Consider the following 16,150-nt stretch of genomic DNA (forward strand, 5'->3'; position numbering starts at 1 on the left):
ATGATGGATAATATGACACAATCTATAAGAAGTTAACACTTAAACCAATCATTTATTGAGTCATAGAAGATGTTTTTCTAAGGAGATAACAAAAGCGCACGTATACATGAGCACAGTGCTGATGTACGATTTGATTTTATACCTTATCTTACATATCCTAGATCCATCAAATTTTATCGTTATGCATACATTTACCTCGAGAGTCATGGATAGGAGTGTGTGTTAAAGCCCATGTCACTTTATATTTAATTTTGGAAATACTTAATATAATTTCGTTATAGTGTTTCATCCATGGGCCGCACAAAGGCTTGGCCTATATTGGGTCTACTCCTTGCCTGCTACAGTTAGTTTGTCTTTGTACTATCTCATGGTTTATATATTTGCTCATCGGTGGGACTTCACCTAATATCATATATCCACTAACGATTAATATCTAGGTTTTATTTTAGAGTGTGACTTACTTCTTCCGTCCGAAAAAGTTATTAGGTTTAAAAGCGTCTATACCATATCTGATAATGTCGATAGCATCAACTCATGTACAACCAAAATATTTTATCATGAGATACCTCTATTTTCAGAACCAACCAAATAATATACTCACCGTGGAGAATATGGAAATCGGGTGCTCACACAACCTCCATATTTGACTAGATATAGAAGGTGGAGCAAATCCATGAATTTTGTAATAGAGTAGGACTAGTTCATAATGTTAGGACACTGATGTTGTATTCAGTTAGGTTTTCTTTTTTTAGTCCTACCCCTAACCTATATAAGATGGATACACATAGCAATAATAAGCATAACACCAAGGTGACCAATGATATGCTCAAAATCTTAATGGATGTTCTAAATTAGACTAATTTAAGTATCTTGACAAATTTTATCGTGTAGAGATAGAGGAGCTAGTAATTATTACTAGCAACCTGAAAAACTTAATTTGGCTCCTCCGTAAAAAGAAGGAAACGGCGAAAAAGCGGCTGCCTCTGCCGCCGTCACGCTGAACGCGCCTCACCGGCTCACCGCCGCGGCTGACCCAACCCAACCCAACCCGGGCTCGATTTCACTTGAAATTTGGACCCCACCCAAACCTATCGTCGCGACTCATCTACTATCCATTCTATTCATCCCCATGGCGCCGCCGCCGCCGCCGCCGCCTGCCGCCGCCGCCTCCCCCACCCCAATGCTGCTCGCCCTCACGGGCCTCTCCACCTTCAGCGACAGGCTCGTCGAGTTCTTCAATCACTGGAACTCCTTCATCCGCTATGCCACCGCCATCTCCGACGACTTGCCACCCCTTCCCGCCGCCGACCAACCGCCCAACCTCGCCGATGTCGCCGAGCCAGAATCCACTACCCCGCACAGCCCCGTCGCCGTCGATGAGCCAGAATCCTCTACCGCGCCCAACCCCGTCGCCGTCGCCGTCGCCGAGCCCAAGCCTGCACCCGTGCCCCAGCCCGAGGAGCCCAGGCCGAACCGCGGCGGCGACCCATCGGCGGAGCATATGGGCCGCATCTGCGAGCGCATGGGCTCGGGGGAGCTCCTCCGCTTCGTCATCTCCCGCATGGGGGACCTCTCCTGGCTGCTCCACGCTGTCCCGCCCGCGCTCCGCCGCGCCCCCAACCCCGCGGAGCTCGTGCTCCGGGCTATCGGCCGCTACTACATCCGACCCGGGGGCAGGCACACCGAGGCCGCGTGCGAGCTCCTCCTGCTGTCCTACGTGCGCGCCGGCTGTCCCCTCCGCCCGGGCCAGGAGGCCGGGGACGACCACCTGCGGGCGGAAGCCCGCGAGGCGGCGCTCTCGTGGCGCAGCCGGCTTGTGCGGTCCAAAGGACGGGTTGCCGCTGCCGCCGCCAACGATGCCCGCGGCCTTCTTCTCCTCATGGCTGCCTTCGGCGTGCCCGTGGAGTTCCCGTCGCAGGAGATCTTCGAGCTGTTGCATGCTGCTGGCGGCCTGGCCTGCGCCGAGGTGCTCAAATGCTCCAAGCATTTCTTAGATAAGCTGCGTGGTGAGGGCCACTTACCACTGAATCACTGATAAACCCTTGTGACATTTCACCTATGCCTAATTATTCCAGTTCCTTGACTAACTGGCTGCAGCTGTTTTGTCTTGCAGATGTTGTTGCTCATATGCTGAATAGAGGAATTTATCATCAAACCGTTGCTACAATAATTGCATTTGAACTTCAGGATGCATTCCCGCTTTCTGCGATAGCGACTTGTGTCATTGAGAGAGTTGGGCGTACAAAGGATCAAGACAGTCAAGAACAGCACCATCTGCCAGGATCGGTACGTTTGTCGTTTATCACACTATCAGCTTATTATCATATATTCCTTCTGTTAATGCATATATTTAATTACTGTTATATGATGTGTTATTTTCAATACTCAACTCCTGCTATATGTACTTTGCACTACCAGTAACCTATTACAAGTGGTTTACATGATTTAATGTTTGACATGATATATTCTTTCCGTTAGTGCATATATTTGATTACCGTTATATGACGTGTTATATTCAGTACTCAACTCCTGCTATATAGTGTAGATTACACTTTGCACCACCTTTTTGTGTTTTTGTGTCACCTTGCGCCACCATTAAGGATTTGTATCACCCTGCACCACATTTTACTATCAATTTTTCAACCTGTGCCACATTTAACCAATAGGCGTTAACTTCCACCGATTAATGCATCCATCCAATTGATGTGCGTGCCAATACCTTCAACAGGTCCTTTTTAGCGCCAACACCAGACAAATTGCACAATTAGATTTATATGACTGCTGAAATGTAACAAACTTCATGTCACCATACCTATAAGCAATAAACTAAAATGACTGTAGAGGTTCATATTGTAGCAAAGACTAAATAAACACCATGCCACCAAATTCCTCCAGTATTATGTGAGCCAATCCCTTTTGCATCTGTTGGCTGTTGCTGAAACACTGGTACTTCATCAATGTTAAACACATCCAAGTCAGCATTGACATCAAACAGGTCTTCCGCATCAGTGTCAGTGTGTCACTTATGGTCCTTGTCTATCCTACTGCTCATCTAAGCAATCTGCTTTAAGTTCTTTATTCTCCTCTTCCAAGATTGATAAGTCTTCATAGTTATCATCAAAAGATTGATGATCAGCTAGCGAAACCATAGGTTGCAACTAAACTAAATTCTCCAACCCATTCCAACCAACAAAAACAAAAAGTAAATTGGATGCCAACCATGTTTATGAACTAATCTCTTCCCATCAGAGAACATCTTCTTGAGAGTCGCTGTGTGATGGTGGTAGGATCTGAAGTGGGGTGCGGAATGCTGGCTGCTCGCGCCGTTGCTTGGCAGCGGCACTGGGACCAGGGTCAGGGCATGGGTGCGGTACCCATCATGTGTTGTGGGCCACATCGGTGGGTTGTGCTGATTCAGCACTGATCGAACAATAGGAAGAAAAAAGTGGTGCAGAGTGATGCAATTCCTTAAGGTGGTGCAATGCGAGTATGTGACAGTGTAAATTAATCTCTATGTTTCTATATAGTTTGTGTGTCTCTATGTCTCTGTGTGTGTGTGTGTGTGTGTGTGTTTCCAGCCTCATCCCTAATGTTGTATAACCATTTCTGTGCAGAAAGAGAATGATGAAGAGAAGCTAGCTCTATTGAGATTACTATCCAAATACGTGGAGGATCCAAAACAATGTTCCACAGAGAATTTCAGCATTGCTGATAGGATTGCGATGCTGGAACAAAGCCTCGCAAAGCCACATCAAGCATTTACAGGAACAAAGCGCAAGAGGACAGCACAGGAGGACAGTGTAGAATGCACTCGAGGGCCTAAATGTTCATACACTCCAGCTGCTTCTAGTGCCTCACGTAACAAAAATCTTGAAGGATAGAAGCAGCATATCTGTTCAATTAACTCAGAGTTCGCCAAACTTTGTTGGGGATCCAGTTGAACCCTGTGGACAATAGAATTGCTCTACCTAGCAAGGTGTGAAAAGTATAACCATGTTTTCGTTTAATTTTCTTGTGGCAAGCTTAGCCAGACTTGCCTAGTAAGCACATTATCTTTCTACATGTTTGTTAAGGGATGCATTTTGGGGTTGGGGGTCTGAACCTAGGAAATGTGCATCATCCTTAGCATCATTTCAATAGTGGCCTCATTAAGAAAGCTCCGTTTACTTATTCCTATATTAGTGAGTCGTACAACGTTGTTGTTTATGTTTCTAACTATAATACTTATGATATATCATGGACTTACGTATTTAAAATCATTTTCATCAACATCCACTAGTATTTGGCCAGACTTGTTAGGCCTTATTAGTTGAGTAAGGGTCTTTTAAAATATCTTTTCCATTTGGAGAAGATATGGATGAGTTCTGGAATATAATCGAAACTTTGTGTGAAGTGCATTTTCATTTCAATTAGCACAATTTTCTGTCAATTTTTAATCTGCACCACATTGAACCAAAAAACACTACTGTTTATTTGATATACCATAGTGGATTCCATTACTGGTTCATGGTAAAAAAAGAAAATAAACACGATGCCACCAAATCGTCCAATCTTTGAGCCAACCCTTTTTTCCATCTGTTGCTCAATTCAAGTCAGCAATGGCATCGAACAAGTCTTCACCATTGGTGCCACCCTCACAATGAAAGTCCTTACCTACCCTACTTTTCATCTCAGCAATCTGGTTCAAGTTCTTTTTTCCCTCCTCGAAAGCATATTCTGCATCATCCTCATCAGAAGATTGATAATCACCTAGCTGCAAGGTATGATTCTCCTAATCCATGTCATTGTCATCATCATCTTACTAAGGGAAGCATGCTCTTGTTCATCTATAGTAACAATGGTCGATGATATTGTAGAATCAACAATATTTTTCCAGTGGAGATAAAATCCTATTGTCATCTATCACCATGTAAAACAAGACTGAAACATTACAATTCAACTACATATCTAAAAAAGAAAATTGTACTCCAAGCTGAAACCCCAGGTTGCAGCTATTCTTTTTTTTATATCCAATCCATTCCAATCAACCAAAAAAAAGTAAATGGGATGCCGACCTCTAGGTTTTGAACCAATCTCTTCTCACCAGAGATATCCTCCTTAAGCGTTGTCTGGCAACGTCAGTATCTGAACTAGGGTGCCAAAAGCTGGCTGATTGTGCCGTCGCTTCGCAGCTCTCCTGGGAGGCTGGGACCAGGGGTCGGGACATGGGGTGTGTGCATCATGGGTCCTTCATATTCAGTGTAAATTGAACAATGGGAAACAAAAAATGGTCTAGAATGACACAATCCCTTAAAGGTGGTGCAATGTGAACACAAAGGCACACATAGGTGGTTCACAATGTAATTTGCTCTATATTTTTTTGTAGTTGTGTGTGTGCGCTCACGCGCATCTGTTTGTTTTGCTGTAATGTGCGTATGTGTTTTGTCGGCCACATCCCTAATGTCTATGTGCAATAATTTGTGTGCAGAAAGAGAATGACTAAGAGAAGTCGGCTCTATTGAGATAACTAATATGTGGAGGATCAGAAACAATGTTCCCTAGAGGTTTCTTGTTTCAGTATTCCTGATAGGGTTGCGCTGCTAGAACAATGCCTCGGAAAGCCACAGCAAGCCTTTATATGGAAACAAAGTGTAAGAGGACAGCACAGGAGGGCAGTTTAGGGTGCACTCGAGGGCCTAAATGTCCATTCACTCCAGCTGCTTGCAATGCATCACCTAACAGTAATCTTGAAGGAGCAAATTGCTCAACCTAGCAAGGTGTGAAAAATACTACCACATTTTCATTTAATTTCTTGTGGCAAGCTCGGTGAGACTTGCCTAGTAAGCTCACCATATTTCTACATGTTTGCTAAGTGGTGCATTTTGGGTTGGGCTGTTGGGTTCTGAAAGACTGAAACTAGGAAATGCACATCATCGTTCCTTTTTTTTTTTTGAAAAAAGAAAATTAGCATCAGTTTGAGTATTGGTCTCATTAAGAAGGTCAGTTTACTTGGCATATCAATGAGTTGTACAGCTTTGTTGTATCAATTTCTAACTATAGTACTTATGATAAACCATTGGTTTACATGTTTAAAAATCATTTTCATCAACATCTACTAGCGTTTGACTAGACTTGTTAGGCCTTATTAGTGGAGTTATGTTTACGGTCTTTTAAAGCACCTTTCCATTTGGAGAATCTATGGATGAGGATGCGTCATAATCCAAAATTACAAACTCTGTGAATTGTGAAGAGCATTTTTCATTTGGAGAATCATGCATGAGTTCTGGGATATAATTGAAACTTAATGCAAAGTGCATTTTTAATTTGGAGAACCTATGCAATGCATAAGTTCTGAAATATAACCCAAAGTTTATGCAAGGTACATTTTCCATTTGGAGAAGCTATGCCTGAGTTCCTGGATGTTATCCAAACTCTATACAAAGTGTTATTTTTTTTCATTTTGGAGAGGGTATTCATGAGTTCTGGAATGAAATTCAGACTCTATGTCAAGTGCATTTTTTGTTTGGAGAAGCTATCTGTTTGTTCTGGAATATAATCCAAACTAAATAGATGCACATTTTTCATTTAGAGAATCTATGCATGAGTTCTGGAATATAACCCAAACTCAAAGCAAAGTGCATTTTCCATTTGGAGAAGCTCGCTCCGTTTGCTGCTCCGTTTGTCAAAACTTGCTTATCTTTCGATTTCAGAATTTACATTGATTTTGTTTGAAGAGTGCAATTCTCTACAAAACACATGATCTTTGAATGTTTTTTAAGAATTCATGTTCATGCATTTTAATTCTTTTTCAAGCACCCCCTATCTGCACACTGGTCTGGAAATCTGGTTCACAGTTCACACGTTTTTTGCATGAGGGCACAGGGAGAGAGTGGTAGTTGCAGGCTGCTTCCAAACTTCCACCTACCTCCACAGTGTTAGAGATCCCTTCCCATTTGCTGGAGTAGGAAGCTTTCACTCTCTAGTAGTAGGTGTGTCCTTTACATTTGCTAGCCTCCACTTTCCGAGCTCGATCGATCGAGCATGGAAGCCACAACCTCCAGCTTGAGCTTGCTCGTGCGCCCCGTCGCCACGCGGCTCTCCGCCGCCTCCCTCCCCATCGTCGTCCGCGCCCGCCGGCGCGTGGCCGTCGTCACGGCGGCGGCGCCGGAGCGGAAGCCGGCCGCGGCGTCGAGCAGCAGCAACTACGTGGTGGTGCCGCTGGACGCGGCGCCGTCGGGGATCACGCGGCCGCTGGTGGAGATCCTGCGCGACCTCAACAAGCGCGTCCCCGACACCGTCGTCCGCTCCTCCCGCCGCCGCGCGTCGCCCTCCGATCCGGTCATCCCCTGGTACGGAACAACCTATACATCCTTGGCCTTTGCTTGTGCTACTGGTAAAGCACTGCAGATCTTGCTGCCATACACATTTGCTTGCAACAAGTAGCACTCGCGATATTCAGGCTCATGTACAGCATCGACCAATGACGCTCAGATCCTCACATTTCTCGTGGCACACTCTCAAGAGTCAAGACACAAAAAGAAGTTTGTTCCTTGCTGATGTTTCACGGTTTCTTGTAGGTATCATGCCAACAGGATGCTAAGCTTTTATGCTCCAGGTAAGCATATCTCGTGTACTCTATACCTGAATCTCTATACCTGAATCTAATACCGAGCTAACGGTGCTGAACATTAATTTGTAATCACAAAATCGATGCCAGTCACTGGTTCACCCCTTCTGTGCTTGCTCTTTTGAAAGCAACATGAGCAAATAAAGTTACATAAGTAGTATGTGTTGTATACATAACCTACATATGTACTAGCTTCCAGGATGCTGAATAAGTACCGTGTGTTGTACACATAAACTGCATATGCCGTTTTCAGGATGCTAAATAAGTAGTGTGTGTTGGTACACATAACCTGCATATGTAGCTTTCAGGATGCTGAATATGTAGTGTGTACTGTACACATAACCTTTATAGGCAGCTTAAAGGATGCTGTCATGATGAATAAGTGTATTTTGTACGCATAACTTGCAAATGCTGCTTCCAGGTGCTGAATAAGTAGTGTGTTTTGTACACATAACCTGCATATGCAGCTTCCGGGATGCTGAATTCTCTCTCATTTCAACTTATAATTGTTTCCTTCTGATGATTGTCAACATTTACTTGCTCTACCTGTCCTATGTCTGTTGAAATACTCCAACGACTACCAAATTTAACACCTTTAATCATTTCCAGTGGATGATAGTCACATTTCCTTGCTTGATCTATCCTTTATCTACTTGAAATGCACTGGTCATGCCAACTCTTCAGTCTTTTACACCGTTCTTGGATTTCCACTCATATTATCACTGTTTTTTTTGGAAACATCAGGCTGGTGTGGAGAGGTCCGTGATGTTATTTACACTGACAATGGGAAAGTGACAGTGATATATCGTGTCACAGTACGAGGAACAGATGGAGAGGTAAGTTTAAAGGTGTTGCCTCTTCTTATTACAAGATAATCATCATATGAATAGAGTTGTACGCACACACCTATGCACACCAACACACACCACAATCACCACCATCTTGCTGCATTTGTCCTCGAGCTCGCTTGCTGCCGGTGCCCTCTAGGCTCCAGCTTGAGCTCAGCTGCTGCTGTGACCTCAAGCTCTCCCGCTTCCTGCCTTCTCCCAAGTGGGTAGTGCCACAGGTCTGCAGTAGAGCTGGCCGCCGATCTCTAGCACATGGAAGAAGGGGAGGGGAGGGGGCAGAAAGAAAGGTAGAAGGGGGTAATGTGTGGTAGAGATTTATTTCGCAAACGCTTTTTTTTTTTTCGCGAACGCGGTAGAGATTTAACTGTGGTTTAACAGAATGCTATATGAGAACTGTGATAACTTTCAGTGCTATATCAAAGTGAACCATAATCTTCGGGTGCTATAAAACTAAAATGATGGCACCGAACCAAGTTTGCCTTTGTTTGTTTGTTTTATGTGAATTGTTTCTATGGATGCAGGTTCATAGGGAGGCAGCTGGAACAACATCACTGAATGATGCACGGTTTGATGATCCCGTGGCTGCTGCAGAAGAGGCCGCATTCTGCAAGGCCTGCGCAAGGTTTGGCTTTGGTCTGTATCTTTACCACGAAGACGAGACTCCGTAGGGAAGTGGCGCAGCATCCACTTCATCAGTTCTGCGTTGGTTCTCGCCTGATTTGGTTCAAAAGGCTGTGGTTGATCCATCTCTCTGTTTATCAAGGTTTTCAGTCTGTATCAGGAGTTGAAGTATCATTCATACTGGAATTCTCTTTATCTTCTGAACCTCTTTTCTTGTAGATACGAGTCAATGAGGCCCCGTCTGCCACTTCTTTCCTTTTTGGCACTGTTATAAAGAGCAAATACACGAGTACTCCTACGGTTCTGGTTCCATAATTTTTGATATTTTGAACAACAACACGTGTTTAGACGTGAGGCATGGTAATAGTTTAAGACTAATCTATACATTGTGTTCTAATATCTTTAAACTATATAGTTATTAATAGTTAAAGTTTTTATTGTCTGATCTAAACTTTTTCAAAACGTCAAGAGTTATGAAGCCGGAGGGAGTAATGTGCAATAGATTAAGGCTACATAAAATCCATGAACCACAGTTAAGTTCCTTGGCGCTTGATATAGATTTAATGGATGTTCAGTGTGTTGCTACAATCAATTTCGAGGCACTTACATGTTACTCCATCTGTTTCACAATGTAAGTCATTCTAGCATTTTCTATATTCATATTAATGTTAATGAATCTATCTAGATTTATTAACATCAATATAAATGTAGAAAATGCTAGAATGACCTACATTATAAAACGGAGGAAGTACTAAATTTTGATAGTGTTAGATGTGTTTGGTTACCAAACTTTAGAGCTTATAAGAGAAGAAACTTTTAAAAATACCAAAATTTGAAAGAGCGATCATGGCAAGAGAATGCTTAATTTGTTGTTCTACCAAAATCGGATAAAAAATGGACAAAGTCTTGCACAAGTTGAACAATCCTTAACGCCTTAGGCTCCGTTTGAAATAGATTGCTGAGAGGATTGTTGCTACGAATTATCTATTTAATTATATAAATATAAATTAAATTAAATGTTTTAATAAATAAACCTAAGATGTGCAAGCAATATGGTTGAAGAGATTCTTTTAAGAAAAAAAAATAATTTTAATCATGAAGCAAATAAGCCGTTTAAACTAGTAGTATGGGCATGTTTTGATCAATTTGTTGTGGCAAAAGTTTTGGCATTGAAAATTTGCTAGTTGGTGTTTAGATGTATGGTAAAGTTTTGTCATTTTATTAGCAAAGTGAGAGAGAGCACGGCTCCCAACGCACTTTTTTGGTAAAATTTGTTGCTCTATATTTTTAAATGATAAATGACAAATTGATAACTTTTACTATTAGTGTTTAGATTTATTTTGATAAAAAGTGCTTTCAAACAGTAAAACTTTTGTTATTTTGGAGGAACTAATGTAAGATTTTTAATTGTGGCGTTACAAATGTCCGTGACTTGTGAAAGCATTTGATAATCACGTTGTAAACACGGATCATCGGGAATCACAAGCTTAAACCAGAGCTGCAACTCCAACGAAATTCATGAGTGAACGGAGCACGGACACAAGAATTTCTTGGCCCTGTGCCGTGCGCCCGCGTGCACCCGTGCAGGCAGCAGCATACTCCTACAGTATATACAGAGGCAGAGGCAAGCGAGAGGCGAGCGAGCGTGCGGCGCGGCGCGAGTGCGCGACGCGACTATTGGCAGACCAGGGTCTGTGTCCACCCCTGGTCGGTACACGCGCCGCTTCTCCCCTCCTCTCTTCCTTCCTCGACCCGCCCGCCCGCCTGCTCGCTCGCCGGCCATGGGCGATCCCCCGGCGCTGAAGAGGCCCAAGCTCGAGAAGGACGACTACGAATCCGCCTACTGGCCCCGCCCCGCCGCCTCCAATGCCTCCTCCGCATCCAAACCCCCCCAATCCTCTTCCTCCGCCACCGCCACCGCCGCCACGCAGGAGGATGAGGAGGATGACATCGCGGAGGAGGCGGTCCTCGCCCTCATCGCCCACCGCGAGCGGGACGTCGAGCGCTGCAAGCTCAAGCTCTCGCACTACCAGTCCCTGGTACCCCCCCCCCTTCCCCTGCTATTTTGTCTGATAAATGTTGCGATCTTGATCGATTCTCATGGTTCCCGGTACGCCGCCGTAGCTGGACACCGCGGAGAAGAAGCTCGCCGAGGCGCAAGATCGGCTCGCCCGGTATCGAGATCGCAAGCCGCCTCCGCCGCCGACCCATAGGGACCCCAAGCCGTCGCTGCCACCGACGACGACCCAGAGGGACCCCAAGCCATCGCCTCCACAGCACAAGGCGCCGGAGCGGCCGCAGCTTGTCATCCCGGGGGCAAACAACCGGCCACCCCCGCGCCCAGAGCCCATGCCTGGGTTGAAGAAGACCGCCGCTCCATCATCCTCCTCCGCATCCGTGCCGCCGGAGCGGCCCAGGGCACTGGAGAAGAAGCCCAAGCTTAAGATCGGTACTTTCTTTTGATTTTCCTCTTTAGGAGAACCATTACCATGATGAAATTATTTCCTCAGATGTGCTCATAAATCAGGCTGCGTTTTTCTCTTTACAGAACAGAAGGAGCATCAGAACTTGATTCAGAGCGTGAAGAAATCATCTGCAACGGTGCTTAGGTTCTATGGCGGTACCGTAATCTGTAGCCAACACAAGAGGAAGCTTAGGTGTCTTGAGCTATGCCCTGTCAATGATCAGCTTGTTGCTACTAGGTATGTTTCATGGGCTGTTTAATGTATGCCATCAATGCAACTGATTACGGATTAGAGGCTAGCGATGCCAAGTTCTCCGCAAAATAATGATATTCCATAACAATTCAGTCAAATTTCTTGTTAATTTGGAAAGAACGACGGATGGAACATGCACAGAGAAAACCAATATCTGTTGTGGTTGTCTGGTTGGCTTCCGCATTGTTCATCCTATCAGTTTTATCACCCGGAAGTCCAGAATTTTAAAATTTGACAGCCGTACACGCACTTGTTGAATTGTTATTATTTTCAATACAGAGCAATCTTCTATTGGGTCATAACTTCTTGCTTGCGTTCCTGCATGAGTGAATCTAAAATTGGACTCTTGCATTGATGCAATCTTATATTTAGCTGATCTTCCATTTTCCATCAGTTTTGAATGAAATCTCTAGCTGACCTTTCATGTTCCATCAGTTTCCAGTTGTGTTTCATGCTCCATCAACTGTTTCTATCTATTTATTTCTTCTTTTCGAACATACAAGTATGAAGCATTTTCCGTGCACAGTCATGTTTTGTACATATGTCTTTGGTTGGGTGTTTGCCAACAACCAAAGAATTGGTTGTTGACGTTACATCCTAATGAACTAACAAGCTATCAAAGTTACAGTCTGTTTGAGGTTGGTAAGTCCAAACAACTAACAGTACCGATCTTTTAAAAGGATAGCTACACAACTATCTGGATAGTATGAACATGGAATGGAATTGTTTCAGTGCAGGATGCCAGCAATGATGTGGTTGTAGATTAGGAGTTCCGAGTGATATACTATCTGTTTAGACGGATATGCTTAGCTAAATGGTGGCCTTTTTTTGTGTGTGTGTTGATCTCCAGTCACCTATGAACTGTGGTAGATTTAATTTAATCGCCATAGCTTGTTTCCTTACCTTTTCTCTTTTAAGAACTTTAATCTTACACATTCTTGTGATGCAGTGCATTGGATGGAATTGTTACTCTGTGGCAAGTGCAGCCAAAAGGGTAGGCCTCATATTACTCATTTCTTATCATACTGTAGTTTAAGTTGCTATTGACTGACTTTGCTGCGAATAGGAGCTCTAGGCAATGTTTTTACTCCATGGTTATTTTGGCATGAGGCCTGAAAGTTCATTCATGTGATTGGCATCCGAAATGTGGATTTAATCTTTGTTTATGAAGCGCATATTGTGAAAGCATACTTAAAACCCACCTTAGCACTTATGTATTCCTTTTTTGCATTGCCTCATGAAGCATATATTGTGAAATCATATTTAAAAACCCACCTTAGCACTTACATAGTTTTGTTACCTCACACAAAAGCCAAGTTAATTGGTAAATCCTCTCACTTTTCCTTTTTTTTTTTTTGCATTGCCTTGCCTGATGCAACTTCACAATGCTGAGATGTTAAACACAGCAACTTAAGCAACATAAGAAAAACTCTCTGGTTCGATGGAAAACCTGTAATTGCAACACAGTAAGTGGCTGTAAAAGAATATGCCAACACTTCTACCAAGTGACATTTTTAACACTGATATGACCAAATCCCCCAAACAGTTGGCTTATGAATTTAAGCAAATTATAATACCTAACTTAAACATGGTGTGGCGTATGGACATTGAAGTCATGACTTCATACACTACTGTTGGCACTAAATGACTTCTTGCTTCCTGAATCTCATTGGACATGTAGCAAAAAAAAAAAACTCTTATGTGGAGATATAAAACTAGGAATTGATGTAGAAACTATAGTGATAATCCTACCATAACCACATTTTTTTGTCCATTTGGTTTTAAGCATGATTTTACAGTCACATATATTTTACTTGCAGACCCGCCATCTCCTTGCTCAGCACAACAGATTGCTTTTCTCCTAAGCATAGGTGGCCTGAAGATGTAGCTTGGCATCCACATGGTGAATTAATTTTTGCTGTGTACAGTGCTGATAACGGCGACTCTCAAGTTTCAGTGATGAATCGCAACTTATCAGGACAAGTAAGAACTCCGCTAGAAGTAGCTCACTTCTTCACATCCCATTGCAAGGTTTTCTCCATGCGACGAGAAAAGTCATTAGTTGTTATAATCCAACTAAATTGGTTCCACCAACAGTATAGTTGCATGAAGTACTATCAGTTTAGCTTAACTTGAATGTGCAAACTGATAAAAAAAATATAATGACACCTGAATGATCTTCCTGGTGGCATTCTATCTGCAAATTTGATTCTGAACATCTAATCATCTTAAACCAGGTTATCACACGATAGGAACTAGAGAGGTAGTCTTTTAAGTTATTCATGTAATCATGCTCAGAGCTTCACCTCTTAACATGCAACTTATTGCCAGCTAAATTTGTACTGTTTTTGGTGCTTGATCCTATCATGATTGGCTGCTGATACTTTCTTCATTGTATTAACAGTAGCATCACATTAAATCTTTCTAAATGATCACACAAAAGTCATAAATCATTTGACTATCTTGTGCTATTTCCCCTGGGCAAGGATGCATCAAGGGCTACTGTGATGTGTTCATGTCAATTTGAAATACTGAGGAATCCATCATAATTGTTTTTAGGGTACCTTTTTCTTAAGAGTAACACATGACTGTGTGTATTGGATCATTACTAAAAGGTGTTTCTTTAACTAATCCCCTGAAACAGAAGAAAGTTAGTTTTCTACCAGTGAAGCCTCATACCAAGGGAATTATTAACAACATAAATTTCATGCCATGGTCTGATGTATGCTTTGTGACTGGTGGAAGTGACCATGCTGTCATACTTTGGCAAGAAAAAGATGATTCATGGAACCACAAGAAAGTGCACAAGGATTTGCATTCTTCTGCTGTCATGGGTGTTGCTGGATTACAGCAGAAAAGTACAATATTATCAGTTGGCAGTGACAAGAGGATTATATCATTTGATCTGGCAGCTGGAAGGACAGAGTCCAAGAACCTAATTGATTACAAATGCATGAGTGTATTACCAAATCCATGTGATTTCAACTTGTACATGGTGCAAACAGCGTAAGTAAAAACTCAAATGCTATTTCTGTGTTACTGGTTGGTTGGGTTTCGTTTTACATATCAGCGGAAGTAAAAATGCTGATAAACTAGCATGTGATAGTCCTAGCATTCCAGTTAGAGCTCAAGCTCCTGTTTTAGTCAAATCTATCAACTGAAATCATGTAATTATCATGTTCTTATGTCGAGTCATTTCCTGTATGTCCTTTTGATGCTTGTGCTGCATTTCTGAAACCTTGTATGTGCGTTTCTTTCTTGTTTCCCTTACAGGGCACCAGGCAGGCAGCTTCGGTTGTTTGACGTTAGGCTTAGGCAGACTGAAGTTCATACACTCGGTTGGAAACAAGAGAGCAGCGAGTCTCAGTCAGCTCTTATAAACCAGTCATGGTCTCCTGATGGTTGGTACTTATCATCTGGCTCTGCGGACCCTATGATCCACATCTTTGACATCAGGCACAATGGGCAGAATCCCTGCCAGTCAGTTCAAGCGCACCAGAAGCGAGTTTTTAAGGCCCTTTGGCACCGAACGGCCCCAGTTCTGACCTCTATATCATCGGACCTTAACATTGGAATCCACAAATATTCATGAGAGAACTATCTTTCCGGTGCCATTTTTGATGCAATGGAGAGGCAAACCTTTTTGTAGGGAAGTAGAACTCTCAGAGAATCAAGTCATAGGAATTTTGTTTGTTCACATATTGCGCATCAGTAGAGTTCCAAATGGAGAGACTTAGCCTACTAGCCGCTTGGCTTCCAACATTGCTTCTTTTACTTGCAACATGTGCAATTTTTGAGCTACTGTGCATGCTTAGCCATGAGCTTTCCAATCAGCCATTGTTGCCTTGTTGGAGTGATACTCCGAGGAGTCCCCATCTGAATGTTTTGCTCCTGTTATTACTTGTGCAAACTAGATGGGGGAATCCCATCCCATATATGTTGAAAGAAAGCTACTGTTTCATGATGTCTGAGTTGGCTGTAAGTTGGAAATGATGATATCAAGTGAAAGGAACCAAACTGTTTTGTGGTCTGAATATCTTTGTGTGTACTGACTAGTCCAAAGCTTGGCAGTTGGCACTTGCCCACTTGCCCAACTACGTTGGCAAAGTCTAGTAGTTCCTATGTGATGTGCTGACTAGGCTGACACGTCGTCCGTTGTTTAGTTTGATGTGGCACATCATATGCCTCTTGACATTCATTTTCTTTCAGTCAGTCGCCAAATGCTACCTTACAGATATACAGTACTGGGCATCCAAGTATGACATGTTGGCTGAAGATGTAGAAAATATTTTGAGTTAGTTTTCACAAAGAAAACACACCCATAGAAATCTCTTTCAAATTGACTGAATTTAAGTGAA

General features: G+C 42.9%; 2 protein-coding genes across 5 annotated transcripts; both read left to right on the forward strand.

Annotated features, from left to right (window-relative positions):
- Nucleotides 1-1,089: 1,089 nt before the first annotated feature.
- On the forward strand, nt 1,090-9,367 carry LOC127767193 (DNA repair RAD52-like protein 2, chloroplastic). Of its 4 annotated transcripts, none has more exons than XM_052292447.1 (5): nt 1,090-2,006; nt 2,114-2,286; nt 3,615-3,976; nt 4,675-4,760; nt 5,468-6,424. In XM_052292447.1, the coding sequence occupies exons 1-3, from the start codon at nt 1,130-1,132 to the stop codon at nt 3,879-3,881; spliced, it is 1,317 nt and encodes a 438-aa protein (XP_052148407.1). In that variant the 5' UTR covers nt 1,090-1,129; the 3' UTR covers nt 3,882-3,976; nt 4,675-4,760; nt 5,468-6,424. The 4 variants fall into 4 exon arrangements, with proteins under 4 accessions (XP_052148407.1, XP_052148406.1, XP_052148408.1 ...); XM_052292449.1 differs by lacking the exons at nt 1,090-2,006; nt 2,114-2,286; nt 3,615-3,976 and adding exons at nt 7,557-7,594; nt 8,351-8,442; nt 8,976-9,367 and having other exon boundaries at nt 4,698-4,760; nt 5,468-7,328; XM_052292446.1 differs by lacking the exon at nt 4,675-4,760.
- Nucleotides 9,368-10,712: 1,345 nt separating this feature from the next.
- LOC127768283 (uncharacterized) lies at nt 10,713-16,015 on the forward strand. The gene is made up of 7 exons (XM_052293833.1): nt 10,713-11,114; nt 11,200-11,524; nt 11,624-11,777; nt 12,742-12,786; nt 13,613-13,775; nt 14,437-14,798; nt 15,066-16,015. Exons 1-7 carry the CDS (start codon nt 10,857-10,859, stop codon nt 15,382-15,384), a joined length of 1,626 nt encoding a protein of 541 aa, XP_052149793.1. The 5' UTR covers nt 10,713-10,856; the 3' UTR covers nt 15,385-16,015.
- The last annotated feature ends 135 nt before the right edge of the window (nt 16,016-16,150 follow it).

The sequence above is a fragment of the Oryza glaberrima genome, chromosome 3, assembly GCF_000147395.1.
Source record: "Oryza glaberrima chromosome 3, OglaRS2, whole genome shotgun sequence".
NCBI lineage: Eukaryota > Viridiplantae > Streptophyta > Magnoliopsida > Poales > Poaceae > Oryza > Oryza glaberrima.

Excerpts from the sequence above, each read along its gene's own strand:
- LOC127767193 (XM_052292447.1), top strand. The coding sequence starts at position 1,130 with ATGGCGCCGCCGCCGCCGCCGCCGCCTGCCGCCGCCGCCTCCCCCACC. Across the intron at positions 2,007-2,113 it reads TTTCTTAGATAAGCTGCGTG|ATGTTGTTGCTCATATGCTG; the intron begins GTGAGGGCCACT and ends TTTGTCTTGCAG. Across the intron at positions 2,287-3,614 it reads AGCACCATCTGCCAGGATCG|AAAGAGAATGATGAAGAGAA; the intron begins GTACGTTTGTCG and ends ATTTCTGTGCAG.
- LOC127768283 (XM_052293833.1), top strand. The coding sequence starts at position 10,857 with ATGGGCGATCCCCCGGCGCTGAAGAGGCCCAAGCTCGAGAAGGACGAC. Across the intron at positions 11,525-11,623 it reads GAAGCCCAAGCTTAAGATCG|AACAGAAGGAGCATCAGAAC; the intron begins GTACTTTCTTTT and ends TTCTCTTTACAG. Across the intron at positions 13,776-14,436 it reads ATCGCAACTTATCAGGACAA|AAGAAAGTTAGTTTTCTACC; the intron begins GTAAGAACTCCG and ends CCCCTGAAACAG.